The following is a 14,832-nucleotide window of genomic DNA, read 5'->3' as shown; positions in this document are numbered from 1 at the left end:
CCCGGCTGCCTCAGGCAACTCAGCAAAACAGGAATCCAGCAAGCAGAAGCCTCCTTTGTTGGACACTAGTTGAGGGACTACTTGTTAGGGGAACCTTCTCTTTGGAAGGGGCAGCATGAGGGATGGGGGGGGAAGGAGGTAAGGAAGGAGTCTGTATCCCACCTACAGTGGTCTGCCTTGGGCTGCCAGAACAAGATACCACAGACTGATGACTTCAGCAACAGAAATTTGTTTTCTCACGGTTCTGGAAGCTAGAAGCTAGAAGCAAGCATCTCTTCTTGGCTTCTCATTCTGTTCTTACGTGGCCTTTCCTCTGTGTGTGGAGAGAGAGAGCTCTTGGTGTCCCTTCCTCTTCCTACAAGGTCACCAGTCCTAACAGATTAGGGACCCACCCTTGGGACCTCATTTAACCTTAATTACCTCCCTTAAGGCTCTGTCTCCAAATATAGTCATGTTGGGGGTGAGGGTTTCAACGCATGAATTTTAGGGCATACAGTCGAGTTCGTAACACCAACCCAAGCAGCTTATTAAAGTTTTTTTTTTTTTGAACTAGTTCCATTCACAGGACTCTTCCTGAGACAAGTCCTCTAAATTCATGTTCTCCTTCGTTATATTACTAACGATGTTTTTGTGCCTCTTATATTTGGCACCTATGACAGATGCCACTGGCTCTCTCCTTCAGCCTCTCTGCTACACAAGAATAATAGAGCATCTTACAGCTAAGCTCAGAGTATTCAAAGGACGAAAGTAGATTTGTCTGGACATATGTATTTCTCTAAGTGGTATTTTTCAGCTTGGAACTGTGAAGATGTTGACATTATCCCTAGACTTCCTAACTCTGTAGGACTAGTAAACCTCTTAGTAGTATGTGCACAGATTTCAGTAAATCTGAGTATTTGGCATTGCAGGCAAAATGTAGTACCTATGTGTGCTTATGGATTTTTCTAGCAACAGAAAGCAAAGCTTTCCTCATCTTCTCCCAGGGGTCTGTGACTTCACCAAGATTAAGAACGAGTATTCTTTGTTACTTATGGCAAATGATAGTGCTGGTAGAAGTACCTTTCTGTTGTGCATTTGCTTCCGAACATAAAATGGTGCCTTGATAAGGAAGGCATCGTTCTTTCCCTGTATCTGTGACTTAGCAGAACGCAAAAATTGATATGTCTTATTTATTTCCATAGAGCAATCTAGAATTACAGAGGAACATTCTGTTATTAATTTATTTTTGCCTTTCTGCTTTATATACTGCAATCTTCTAGGAGGGTAGGGTGGTCCACACATGTCTAGAAAAATGAAGGGAAATAACTTTTCAGCCTTCTTTCTGAATAAGATTCATGGCAACTCTTCATTTTTTCGTGGAGTTTTTAAGGAATTTTTCATTCCTTTTCTAAGCCCCACAAATAAACAGTTCAACGAAGAATTAAGAATGGAGCCAAAACCTTAGCAGTGATGAGGAAACGATAACAGTGTTAATCCTGTTAGTGGCAATGACTTAAAAAAAAAAAAAAGGTCAGAATTCTTTCAATAGAAGCCTATTTAAACGTCATTGTGAACAATTGGAATCTGTCAACGATCGCCTCTTTTTTTAAGTTCCAAACTTTACAACAATAAAATAATTTTCACAAATAGAGTAATTTGTGCGAGATTTGTGGGTGCTCCGTCTCTTTCGGGTTCCCCAGCCCGGGCTGACATTAACTTGGCATGTAAGTCCTTGAGGTGCCCTCAGTTCTCCATCTGCCTGGACTATTGATTTTTCTGTGCTTCCCCTCTGTTAAACCTCAGATGTAAGGCTACTGCGAATACACAAATCAGGGGGCTTCAAAGGCTCAGAGAGCTATAGATGAATTGGGACATTATGTAATCAGGCAAACGTAATTGTAGCGTCAGAGGACAAAACATTCTACCCTCATGAGATGGGGCCGAGAGTGCACGCAAGGCTCACCGGGCTTTTCCGTAGCACTGTGTGATCACTGTAAGCGAAGCCTTTTATTGTCGGGACGTTGTTGGTAGATATCCGCAGCAATCCCTAAGGACAAGAGAGCATTCAGAAAACAGTAATGAACGTTGCCCATTTGCAAAGAGGGGTGATTTGGGTCCTCGGAAAGGCAAAACTGATGGCATGATGCTTTCTCTCCATAACCATGTTCTCTTTCCCCTCAGGATGTTGAGAAGTAATCGCATAACCTGTGTTGGCAATGACAGTTTCATAGGACTGAGTTCTGTGCGTTTGCTTTCTTTATATGATAATCAAATTACTACCATCGCGCCAGGGGCATTTGATACTCTCCATTCTTTATCTACTCTGTAAGTATGAAGGATAGTGTTCATTTATGTATGACTGGCCCAGTGTATTATATTTCTTCCTTTTATTAATAGCATTTTAATGCATTATTAGGCATTTCACGAAAAATGTGATCAAGTGTTCACAGATCAACAAAATTTATTCATGTTAAACTTATTTTTTCTAAAAATGCCACCTACTATCTTATATTAAAATTTAACAAAAATTTAACTGTTTTTCCATCAACTCTTTCTTATGATAATGTGATGTGACTTAATTTATACATTCTCATTTTATTATAACTTGATTGCGCTGCACATCACAGAAAAGTTGTAGATTCTCCCCGGCGTTCTCACATTGGAGTCTTTTCAGCCTAAGTATCATAAAAACAGAGCCAATAGGGTTATTGCCAACAAACTGTGCTCAAAAGGGTCATTCACAGTGACAGGGGCTACTTTAGGATGACCAGACCTACAATAAAAACTGTTCACGAGAGGGCATTTACTATGAGATTAGGGAACTATTGAAGAAATAGGTTGAGCCTGTCCGAGAGGACATTTTATGTAGACGGTTAGAAAATAAAGAATATTTGTAGGTCTATAGATACTCAGAAGGTGAGTTTTTTTTAAACCCTCTAAACAATGTATTTCCGTTCTCTTCTATGTCAGTATCTAAAAAGCAATGTTTGAAACGATAAATCTTATAACAGATTTGATTTCCTAGTAATGATGGCATCTAAATATACTAATCGAACTCAGAGGGTAGTCAGAAAGAAAAAANACACACACACACACACACACACACACACACACACACACACATGTTTTGTGCATGCAAACATTCCCTTACTCAAACACGCCTACTTCAGTGTGTTGATACTCTTGGCTGCTGATACCTCAACAAGAAGATTGCCCTTGTTCCAGTGGTTGTACGATCTGTCCCCTCTCCCCATTCTGCCTCAGAATGTTCATCCTTTTGCCTTTTCCTCAGCCTCCATCTAACATTCGCTTTTGGCCCCTGGGCTTGAACTTCAGAATCCAATCCAAATCCTGTGGCAGAATAACTAAGTTTATCTGGAAACCACCTTCTTTCACTCCTGTGAAGTCTTAGTGAAAAAGAGAGATTGACTCATCCTAGATCTTGTACTATTTCTCGCTAAGTATGTCTACTTGTTCAGGGGTAGGGAGGTTAAGAAAAAGAAATTCTATATGTTTCCAAAAAAGTTGTTGGCCAAAGAGGACGGGGATTGGATTGAATAGCAAAAGCAACACTTTGTTGCTTGAATTTTCTACAGTGAATATATTTAGTTTTTATGATCTCTAAAGTATATATTATGTTTGACAAAAGTGGCAATCTAAGAATTGGAAGAGATACAACCCAAAACTCGGAAGCCTTTGGAAGACGGGAGGGAAACTACTTGTAACCCAGAAGCCTGATGGTGATTGCAGTGGAGAGAGGTCCAAGGGGCCACGACCAGGGGGACTAATAGCTGAGAAGTCCCCTGCCTGCTCTTTATCAGATGCAGAAGGAGAAGACCATTTCCCCAGCCAGTGTGGATGCGTTCGTAGCATCATAAATTCAAATCCTACTGAAAAATCTCTGCCCATGAATGTAAGATGTGTGCCCCTGGAGCTTCACAGGGAGAGTGTGGCATTTAAGTTCCAGCAGGACTGGCCTGAAGCCCTCCCACAGACGAACTTGAGTCCCTTCAAAATGTTACACAAATATTCCTTTAGCCTTTTAATGGAGGAGATCCTGAGGAGAGGNTACAGTGGTCTGCCTTGGGCTGCCAGAACAAGATACCACAGACTGATGACTTCAGCAACAGAAATTTGTTTTCTCACGGTTCTGGAAGCTAGAAGCTAGAAGCAAGCATCTCTTCTTGGCTTCTCATTCTGTTCTTACGTGGCCTTTCCTCTGTGTGTGGAGAGAGAGAGCTCTTGGTGTCCCTTCCTCTTCCTACAAGGTCACCAGTCCTAACAGATTAGGGACCCACCCTTGGGACCTCATTTAACCTTAATTACCTCCCTTAAGGCTCTGTCTCCAAATATAGTCATGTTGGGGGTGAGGGTTTCAACGCATGAATTTTAGGGCATACAGTCGAGTTCGTAACACCAACCCAAGCAGCTTATTAAAGTTTTTTTTTTTTTGAACTAGTTCCATTCACAGGACTCTTCCTGAGACAAGTCCTCTAAATTCATGTTCTCCTTCGTTATATTACTAACGATGTTTTTGTGCCTCTTATATTTGGCACCTATGACAGATGCCACTGGCTCTCTCCTTCAGCCTCTCTGCTACACAAGAATAATAGAGCATCTTACAGCTAAGCTCAGAGTATTCAAAGGACGAAAGTAGATTTGTCTGGACATATGTATTTCTCTAAGTGGTATTTTTCAGCTTGGAACTGTGAAGATGTTGACATTATCCCTAGACTTCCTAACTCTGTAGGACTAGTAAACCTCTTAGTAGTATGTGCACAGATTTCAGTAAATCTGAGTATTTGGCATTGCAGGCAAAATGTAGTACCTATGTGTGCTTATGGATTTTTCTAGCAACAGAAAGCAAAGCTTTCCTCATCTTCTCCCAGGGGTCTGTGACTTCACCAAGATTAAGAACGAGTATTCTTTGTTACTTATGGCAAATGATAGTGCTGGTAGAAGTACCTTTCTGTTGTGCATTTGCTTCCGAACATAAAATGGTGCCTTGATAAGGAAGGCATCGTTCTTTCCCTGTATCTGTGACTTAGCAGAACGCAAAAATTGATATGTCTTATTTATTTCCATAGAGCAATCTAGAATTACAGAGGAACATTCTGTTATTAATTTATTTTTGCCTTTCTGCTTTATATACTGCAATCTTCTAGGAGGGTAGGGTGGTCCACACATGTCTAGAAAAATGAAGGGAAATAACTTTTCAGCCTTCTTTCTGAATAAGATTCATGGCAACTCTTCATTTTTTCGTGGAGTTTTTAAGGAATTTTTCATTCCTTTTCTAAGCCCCACAAATAAACAGTTCAACGAAGAATTAAGAATGGAGCCAAAACCTTAGCAGTGATGAGGAAACGATAACAGTGTTAATCCTGTTAGTGGCAATGACTTAAAAAAAAAAAAAAGGTCAGAATTCTTTCAATAGAAGCCTATTTAAACGTCATTGTGAACAATTGGAATCTGTCAACGATCGCCTCTTTTTTTAAGTTCCAAACTTTACAACAATAAAATAATTTTCACAAATAGAGTAATTTGTGCGAGATTTGTGGGTGCTCCGTCTCTTTCGGGTTCCCCAGCCCGGGCTGACATTAACTTGGCATGTAAGTCCTTGAGGTGCCCTCAGTTCTCCATCTGCCTGGACTATTGATTTTTCTGTGCTTCCCCTCTGTTAAACCTCAGATGTAAGGCTACTGCGAATACACAAATCAGGGGGCTTCAAAGGCTCAGAGAGCTATAGATGAATTGGGACATTATGTAATCAGGCAAACGTAATTGTAGCGTCAGAGGACAAAACATTCTACCCTCATGAGATGGGGCCGAGAGTGCACGCAAGGCTCACCGGGCTTTTCCGTAGCACTGTGTGATCACTGTAAGCGAAGCCTTTTATTGTCGGGACGTTGTTGGGATATCCGCAGCAATCCCTAAGGACAAGAGAGCATTCAGAAAACAGTAATGAACGTTGCCCATTTGCAAAGAGGGGTGATTTGGGTCCTCGGAAAGGCAAAACTGATGGCATGATGCTTTCTCTCCATAACCATGTTCTCTTTCCCCTCAGGATGTTGAGAAGTAATCGCATAACCTGTGTTGGCAATGACAGTTTCATAGGACTGAGTTCTGTGCGTTTGCTTTCTTTATATGATAATCAAATTACTACCATCGCGCCAGGGGCATTTGATACTCTCCATTCTTTATCTACTCTGTAAGTATGAAGGATAGTGTTCATTTATGTATGACTGGCCCAGTGTATTATATTTCTTCCTTTTATTAATAGCATTTTAATGCATTATTAGGCATTTCACGAAAAATGTGATCAAGTGTTCACAGATCAACAAAATTTATTCATGTTAAACTTATTTTTTCTAAAAATGCCACCTACTATCTTATATTAAAATTTAACAAAAATTTAACTGTTTTTCCATCAACTCTTTCTTATGATAATGTGATGTGACTTAATTTATACATTCTCATTTTATTATAACTTGATTGCGCTGCACATCACAGAAAAGTTGTAGATTCTCCCCGGCGTTCTCACATTGGAGTCTTTTCAGCCTAAGTATCATAAAAACAGAGCCAATAGGGTTATTGCCAACAAACTGTGCTCAAAAGGGTCATTCACAGTGACAGGGGCTACTTTAGGATGACCAGACCTACAATAAAAACTGTTCACGAGAGGGCATTTACTATGAGATTAGGGAACTATTGAAGAAATAGGTTGAGCCTGTCCGAGAGGACATTTTATGTAGACGGTTAGAAAATAAAGAATATTTGTAGGTCTATAGATACTCAGAAGGTGAGTTTTTTTTAAACCCTCTAAACAATGTATTTCCGTTCTCTTCTATGTCAGTATCTAAAAAGCAATGTTTGAAACGATAAATCTTATAACAGATTTGATTTCCTAGTAATGATGGCATCTAAATATACTAATCGAACTCAGAGGGTAGTCAGAAAGAAAAAAAAAAACAGGTCCAACATAGCTCAAGTCACTGAAGAAATAATTTGAGGGAAGCATCCATCCGTCAGTAAAGCACTTAATCCTCTTCCCACATAAAATATGACACTTTACATCGAGTGACTAATTTGTGCATATTAAAGATGGCGTGTTTATAAATAATAAGGTTGTCGGTAGGTTTGTGCTGAAGTGGTGAGATGCCAAAAGTATTGAGATTTGTAGAAGTAAATTCATTTTTATAACTGGCATTTAATCAACGCAGCTGTCAGTTTAGATGGGAAACCTATTCTCTGGAGCAAATAAGAGATGGAAATCTTGAAATGACAAATTAATGAAATAGCTGTTGTCAGGTTAAACTCAATAATATAAGGTAATCAGCCTTCATCTTTATATTAAATTACTGCATTATCAGTGGAGGGAAGTTTGACAGCAAGTCAGATCGCTGACGAGTTTGAATTATCTCTAAATGAGATCTCTATCAGGATCCACGGCATAAACCCCCAAATTGCTGCATTTGCTTTATTTTCTGCATGAAATTATTTGAAGAATTCTTATGTAAAAGTGTTATTTTTTTAAGTTCCAAACATGCATATTTTAGCCAAAAAAAAAATGCATACCTTATGTTGTGTGTGATTGAGTATGAATGGGGGGAGCAATTGGGCTGGGGGCCGTGGGGAATACAAAGAATAAGAAGGAATCATTCCAGCAGAAATCCTGTGGGGAAAATGGTAGCATGGGGTTTTGAGAAGTAAGGAAGTGAAACCCTAAACTCAACCCTGCGTTGTTTGCACGCGGCTCTTAGAAACCTGTTGGCCAATCCTTTTAACTGCAACTGCTACCTGGCTTGGCTGGGTGAATGGCTCAGGAAGAAAAGAATTGTAACCGGAAATCCTCGCTGTCAGAAACCATACTTCCTCAAAGAAATCCCCATCCAGGATGTCGCCATTCAAGACTTCACGTGTGATGATGGTAAGAAAGCCTTGCTAAATCCTCGGGCACCAGCCGTTCATGTGACCAGTCCAACGCTGTGGGGTCCAACTAGAACAGCGTGTCCTACTTTAGGCAACAAACAGTTTTGTGCATTTTTTGCTTTTATTTTGTTTGTTTTTAGAAACAGGGCACATACTTCCTCAGACTTGCTTTCCCATCCGCGTCCGCTTGATCTGTCTTTCTGAATGTTTTATTTAAATTTTCCAGTTTCCAACTTGTGGTTGGTACTGTTTATGTAGCTTCATTTTCACTTTATTATTCTGAGCATCTCTTTTAGGAACTGCCATGTTCAAGGGAGAAAAGCAATTGACTTAAAAAATAGAAATTCTAGGAAACCTAACAAAAATAACAGTTTTCACATTTTAACGCTCTGTGTATATCACCATATTTGATTCCCGTAATAGCCTCGTAAAGTAGGAGGAGCAGGTTCTGTTATTACTGCCGGGGACGGAGAGCCCCTTCGAGCCTCATAATTTAAAATGAGGGGCCTGTACATTTTCTGCTAAACACTTGAAATTAATCTACCCCTTTATGTCTCTTCAAGTCTGTGTCCTTATAATTTCTCCATAATTCAGTGTAGATTTACATATTCTCATTAAAAGTGTAATTTGTATAAATAACTGAACAAAGAAAATTACTGTGATGATTGGATGGATGATAGAAACTGTGAGTTATTTTCTGGAGTTCAGCCCCGGGCAGTCTGAAAGCGGGGCTGTCTCCAGTGGATGGCATGAGTTTGTCAACAGTCCATGTGCTGTATGCACAGACGTGATCTCCTGGCTCAAGATGCTTGTGTTTGTGAAGCTAAAAGCATCACATCACTTCTAGCATTTTCAAAACCACACATCTGGGTTTTCCTATATTTCTTTTGGCAACTTAGGCAATGATGACAGTAGCTGTTCTCCACTCTCTCGCTGCCCCGCGGAATGCACATGCTTGGACACAGTTGTTCGCTGCAGCAACAAGGCCTTGAAGGTCTTGCCCAAAGGTATTCCCAGAGACGTCACTGAATTGTAAGTAGAGCTTGCCTTTCTGTTTCCTTGACAATTAATATTTCAACAAGGGAAATGGAAACCAAACAAACATCTTCAGAGACCTATTTCCAAATTCTATTCTATAAGCCACTAAATAGTATCCCTAAACAGATCATCTAAAAGCCAGTTTAGATACACTTGGGAAATGATGGTTGTGTGTGTTTCTCTCTTATTCGCTGTAGGATTTCTCAAATGTCTGTGTTATGCTGAGGTGCACTCTGAAGCCCCAAGGGAGGGTGGTAAAATATAAGATAGCTCCCATACATGTTTGTCCCTATAGCCCTTTTCTCATGGACCATCTTGCAAGACTCATATTCCATCAAATACACCTTGAGAAATGCTGCATATTTAGTTTATGTACAGTGTCTGGGATATTCCATATGGCTAATTATTCTTTACCACTGTATCTCTTGAGAGAATAGCTTCCCACATGGGTTACATAAATATCTAGGATTTAGAAGAAGCTGGCATAATCTTTATCCTTAAAAAAGAGATACTGCCCTTTGGACTTGAATTAGAATCCTTTAGGTCATGAAGGGTGTGGGGCCAATTATCCCTAACATTTTCATATCTGATATTTGACCACAGATTACGTGGTCGGTATATACTCATCTAGATACCAAGCACCATACACACTTTCTTAGTTGCCTCATATTATGTATGTGGAATGGAATAAATCCAAGAACAAGTTGCTTGAGTAACATGAAGCATGCGTGCTCCATTCCATTATGTAATCTGCATACTAATATACCGGAAACAAATGCTTGGTATGAGTGCAGTTGAGTCATTTGCCTCTGTTTATTTTTTTCTGTGTGGGACTATGTATCCAAAATGATTTAAATTCCAGTGTAATTTGTGCAGATGTGTCCCTGTAATTCATGCCCATGTGTGCAAGCATTCTAAATGAGCAGCTTTGATAAACTTTTGGCAACATGGACCATAGGTAATGAGTTTCAAGAAGATGTCACTTCAGTTATCAGAGACCTTATTTGCAAATCATGTGCAGTTCTTTGAATCCTAATTTGGTCCTGAACTGAATACTTAGGGGGAAAAGAGGTGTGATCTTAGCACACGTACACACAAGGTTCCTCTTAGATTTGAACTGCTGTGAAGTGTTCAGTTTCTCTCGGCGCTATCAGTCACAGTTGCTAATTAACTATAAGCACTGCTTTGTGTATGCATAATTAAATACTTAATTCTTATTTTAATAAGTATTTATTTCAGAAGATTGCTCTTCATCCAGCTAGATATCTTTAGAGTATTCTGTATGCAAAGCTTTGATTCTGGGAACACCCCAGCCAAGAACACAACACTCAGCGTACCCAGATCATCTTTAACGTGGAATCCCTTCTTTTCAACTGGCCCATAGCTCAGTGCTTCTCCCTGATGCCTATCAAATAATTTTAAACGTTCTTTATTTTTTTTTAAAGATTTATTTATTTATTAGACAGAGACAGCCAGTGAGAGAGGGAACACAAGCAGGGGGAGTGGGAGAGGAAGAAGCAGGCTCCCAGTGGAAGAGCCTGATGGAGGGCTCGATCCCAGAATGCTGGGATCACGCCCTGAGCTGAAAGCAGATGCTTAAGGACTGCGTCACCCAGGCACCCCTTAAACGTTCTTTAATTTCCTTATTAAACTACATCTGAGAACCTGCGTGGTTCATATCCTGTCTATGCCATCCATATGTTTCTTCTGTCAGACAGTTGAATCTTCAATCTGTTTCTTCACAAAGTATTAAAAAGTAATATTTTTCTGAAGAAATATGTTACAGAGATGAGGAAAATATTAACTCATCTCTTGTGAATTCTAGTTTTACCTCCCCAAGAGCTTACTCTTAGAATCCTACCAAGTCGGCAGGATCCTTCTCTGCAATCACGTATATGCGTGTATTAGAAAAATTTCATTGCATTTTATATTAAATTATTAAAGAATTTGGCAAAAATGAGGACATATTAGTGGACAATTTTAAACAAATGGTATCTATTATTTTTAATCAGTTCCATATAATTTCCCTCTTAGATGGTTCTACATGTAAACATCCATAGCACACATTCTGAATCCTTTTAGCTTTCTGCTATGACATTTTCCAGAATAAAGGGAGAATACTGAAGTCTATGGGATTATGCTTCCCTCTAGTGGTACCAAGAAATTCTTGGGTGGAGGAAAGAAAGGAGTCGAAGAAGAAATAGGAAGGCAGGAAATTTGAGGAGGCATAAGTAAGAAATCATAACACGTGCCCGATTCTTAGTCCTGTATTTATTACATATTTTGATAATGTGTGCCTTTTATATAACTTTTTATTTTGAACTATTTGAAATAATTATCTGAGGCAATTTCTCAGCTACTTCTGTATCTAGCAAAAATACTAATAACCTCAACCTTAGATCTCAAGATGGGCCATGAGACGGGAGGAGGAGGGGCCCTCTGCCCACTGGGCCAGAATTCTTTGTGGGCACACCTGTAAGCAGGGAGCCCACGTTGCTGAAAGACATTGTACCCTTTGTCGTCTTTATTCTAGGAAAAACAGCCTTGTTTGAGATGGAGTTTATTTTTCTTTGTATGACATTTTGGACAAAACCTAAAGCATTCATTTACTTTTATGTCTGGCCAATTAGCCCAATGTCTGTCTATTTTCAGATTATCCTGCTGACTTTAATCCAAAAAGGAAACTTCACATATATGTGGTTATTTGATTACTTTTACATGTAGATGTTATATTTGTGCCCTTGATAAAGGTTGTGATTTTCTATAAAACCTTATAAAATTATTATCACAAAGCAGATAGATATACAGTGGTTAAAAACTGTTTTTAGGTTATTTTTAACTGAAATCTCATTTGAATTCCTTAATATCTCCTTGAAGGCATTGATTGTTATTTACTAGGTGTATGGGTCCATATTAAGGCAGTGAAGGGTGGTCTTGCCCTCAGCCCCAAGGTTCTGTCGAAAATGAATGCATTTCATGGTATCGTCCCCACATAAATACAAGCAGAATGGAGGCTGACTAAAAATATGGTTGATTGAATGAACCTTCTTGGCGCACAAATGGTTGGACACATGACTCGCCTCATTACATAAACCACAGAGAACTGGACTCTCCAGTCTCTCCTTGGTTTTATAATTTACACTAAGTGATTCCACAAAATAGTTCTTCTGGATTGGGCAACTGTGCTTTTTTACTTTACTTCTTTTAAATAACAGTCCCAGCTAGAGGGAACATGATGTCTTAAAGCCAGAATTGCAAAGTGCTTCCTTGCCTCAGTTAAGAGTGAAATTGTGTCAACTGTTCTGTGCCACACCATTGTTCCTTTAAAAAAAAATAATACTGTTTCCTTGTTTTTAGGTATCTGGATGGGAACCAATTTACATTGGTGCCTAAGGAGCTCTATAACTACAAACATTTAACACTTATGTAAGTAACGTATTTTTTTCATCTTGACTTATTCTAGTTCACCAAAGTGGGGGTAGCAAGGGGCAGAAGATTTAGTGAACCTTTCAGATAATATAAATCATTTACAGTTAGATGCTTCCCTCCTTCCTCATTGCAGTTCTGGATCAGTAGCTACATTTTCATTGAATATCAATCAGGCAGTGGCGCATCTTAGGGGAAGGACCTCCTCGATTCAAAGTACAAATCTGATAAAGTCTAAGTATGAGAGAACTGTAGAAATGCGGAAAATTCGGATGCTTCTACTGATAATGAACATGGGCTATTTTATGACAAGCCAAGAAAAGGAAGCTAGAAAGTAATGGCTTTATTCTTCTTGACTTGAAGCAAAAGGTTGTGGATGGTAATAACTTCACTGAAAATACATTTTTTTAGGTTTGATTTTCTTATATAATATGCTCTAAGTTATGGACTTCCAGTATTCAAACTTGATTTTATAAAATTCATTTTTAATTACACGGTATTTAAGTACACTTGACAAAGAGGCTGACATTCTGAGCGTAAATTTCAGACATTGACTCTTTTTCACTTTTCTTTGATGCCCTCGTAAAATAACATCTTTTCCATCAATGTAAATGATTTTTTTAAGTAATAATACAAGATTGTATTTAAATATACCAACATTAAAATCTAGTTATATGTACAATATTTTTAAAGAGAAAATCTTACTGTATAAAATGTCACACTTAGCGTGGCCTTGCTGGTAATTGATAAAGCTTCTCACAAGACAAACAAACAAAAATAAGCAATGGAAGTAAATGTAAAGGAAAATACTTTATCTTTAGTTTAAGCCCTACCTGATTTTACAGTAAATATGGCTGGCTGAGGAGGCCAATTTCTAGTGTTCTAGAATAAGGAGGTTTATCCCTAATTAGTGAATTCTAGAAATGTAAGTCGCTGAAAATGTTACATTTCTCAATGTAAACTTGGCCCCAGAAGGTTGTGGTTGGTTAAAACACTGTTAATCATTTTCAGTTTCTCTTAAACGTATAAGAAAATCACTTTGTAGAAAGTACACAGGACTGTTTAAATGACAAATGATTACACCGAAAAAGGGAGAATGTCCCCCAAGATGTCTTGTTTTGCCTCTCCTTACTTACTTATTAGCAGCAGGAACTGATTACATACATTCTGTTCTGTTAAATAAACCATTAAATTGCTGCAATTTCCAGAGGGTCACTTCAGCAGATTGGGTCATTTGTGGGACAGGATGCGATTATTTAAGACCAGTTTGGAAATGAAAAATGAGCATTTGTAGATCCAGAAATGGCTTTACCAATGACTCATTATGCTCCTCTAGGCAAGTAACTGCTGCTAATAGAGATACACTTCTTTATTTTCTAAATTTAGGGATAGTGCTCGAGCAGCTGAGAAGATGGATCTTGAAGGTCCTGTAGCCTTCCTATCATTTTGCAAGTTGTATAGGCTCATTTTACCGATATTTTGGTCATTTTAATAAAGGAATGCATAATCTCCGGCTTGTCTGCATCTTCCATTGATTTATATATTTTGCTTTAGGAAAAAAGTAGTGAATATACACACATACAATGATCATAAACTATGACCTATAATTTTTCATTTATTCATAAATCTTCCTTTTATTTACGTATTTAGCATTTTGCAGTAGAGACAAATCAGTGAGTATATACATATCACTGTATGACCATGTGTATGTATATATTCCCTGATTTTTTCCTATTGCAAACCTGCCAATGATACATCATATATAGCATATATAATATGCCATTATATATATTTTATTGTATTACATTATATTGCAATATAATTATAGTTACAGTATGCATTACATGTGTCATATTATAAATGGTCACAGATATATATAATAAAAAGAAGAGCAAGTTCACTGGATATAAATCACAACCCATAGTACCAGTTACACTTGGCTATCAACAGCCATGTCGCATTGGTTAAAAAAACCCACATCCCTCTTATTTACTTACTAATTAAACAGATATTTATCGAGGACCTACCTGCTGTGTGCCAGTGACTTCGCCAAGGACTAAGTTCCTCACTATGGCATTGCAAATGTAATCAAATGAGTGCTTTCAGCTACCAAAGTTGACTGTGTCTGCCAGTGAGCATATAGATCAGGGAAGCTGAAGGATATGCAGCCAATGGAACGTTCATGAACAAAGGCTTATTTCTCACCCATACAATGTGTCTGTTGTGAGAGGCCTCCCCATGTCTTTGCTCTGGGACCAGACAGGGGAGCTGGCTGTGGAACATCACATTCTGGCAGAGGAGCAAGCAGAGAGAGAGACAGGAAGCGTGAGCTTGCTTGAACCTGTTACGAAGTGAAAACTGCAGTCGTGGCACCCTTCCTTCACTGGCCAAAGCAAAACATCGTCACTTCTCATTTCAACGTGCAGGGGCGTGAATAATTATGAATGCATCAATCTGTCC

The 14,832-nt window shown here is 38.7% G+C and overlaps 1 protein-coding gene and 1 long non-coding RNA gene across 5 annotated transcripts in view; one reads left to right on the top strand and one right to left on the bottom strand.

The window, feature by feature from the left end:
- LOC109489172 overlaps positions 1–14,641 on the bottom strand; it is a 22,375-nt gene extending 7,734 nt beyond the window's left edge. The window contains exons 1-2 of the long non-coding RNA XR_002142120.2: positions 14,400–14,641; positions 1,943–2,026 (exon numbers count right to left, since the gene is read on the bottom strand). This is a non-coding gene — a long non-coding RNA (uncharacterized LOC109489172). The remainder of the gene's footprint in view (positions 1–1,942; positions 2,027–14,399) is intronic.
- The window catches only part of SLIT2 (slit guidance ligand 2), a 310,878-nt gene that overhangs the window by 233,343 nt on the left and 62,703 nt on the right, over positions 1–14,832 (top strand). For all 4 annotated transcript variants that reach the window (XM_011221190.3, XM_002916360.4, XM_019796534.2 and 1 more), the window contains 4 exons: positions 2,161–2,304; positions 7,740–7,906; positions 8,808–8,940; positions 12,304–12,372. In XM_011221190.3, coding sequence (XP_011219492.1) covers positions 2,161–2,304; positions 7,740–7,906; positions 8,808–8,940; positions 12,304–12,372 — 513 coding nt within the window. The remainder of the gene's footprint in view (positions 1–2,160; positions 2,305–7,739; positions 7,907–8,807; positions 8,941–12,303; positions 12,373–14,832) is intronic.

The sequence above is a fragment of the Ailuropoda melanoleuca genome, chromosome 11, assembly GCF_002007445.2.
Source record: "Ailuropoda melanoleuca isolate Jingjing chromosome 11, ASM200744v2, whole genome shotgun sequence".
Taxonomy (NCBI): Eukaryota; Metazoa; Chordata; class Mammalia; order Carnivora; family Ursidae; genus Ailuropoda; species Ailuropoda melanoleuca.
This window is presented reverse-complemented; position numbering and strand designations above follow the sequence as displayed.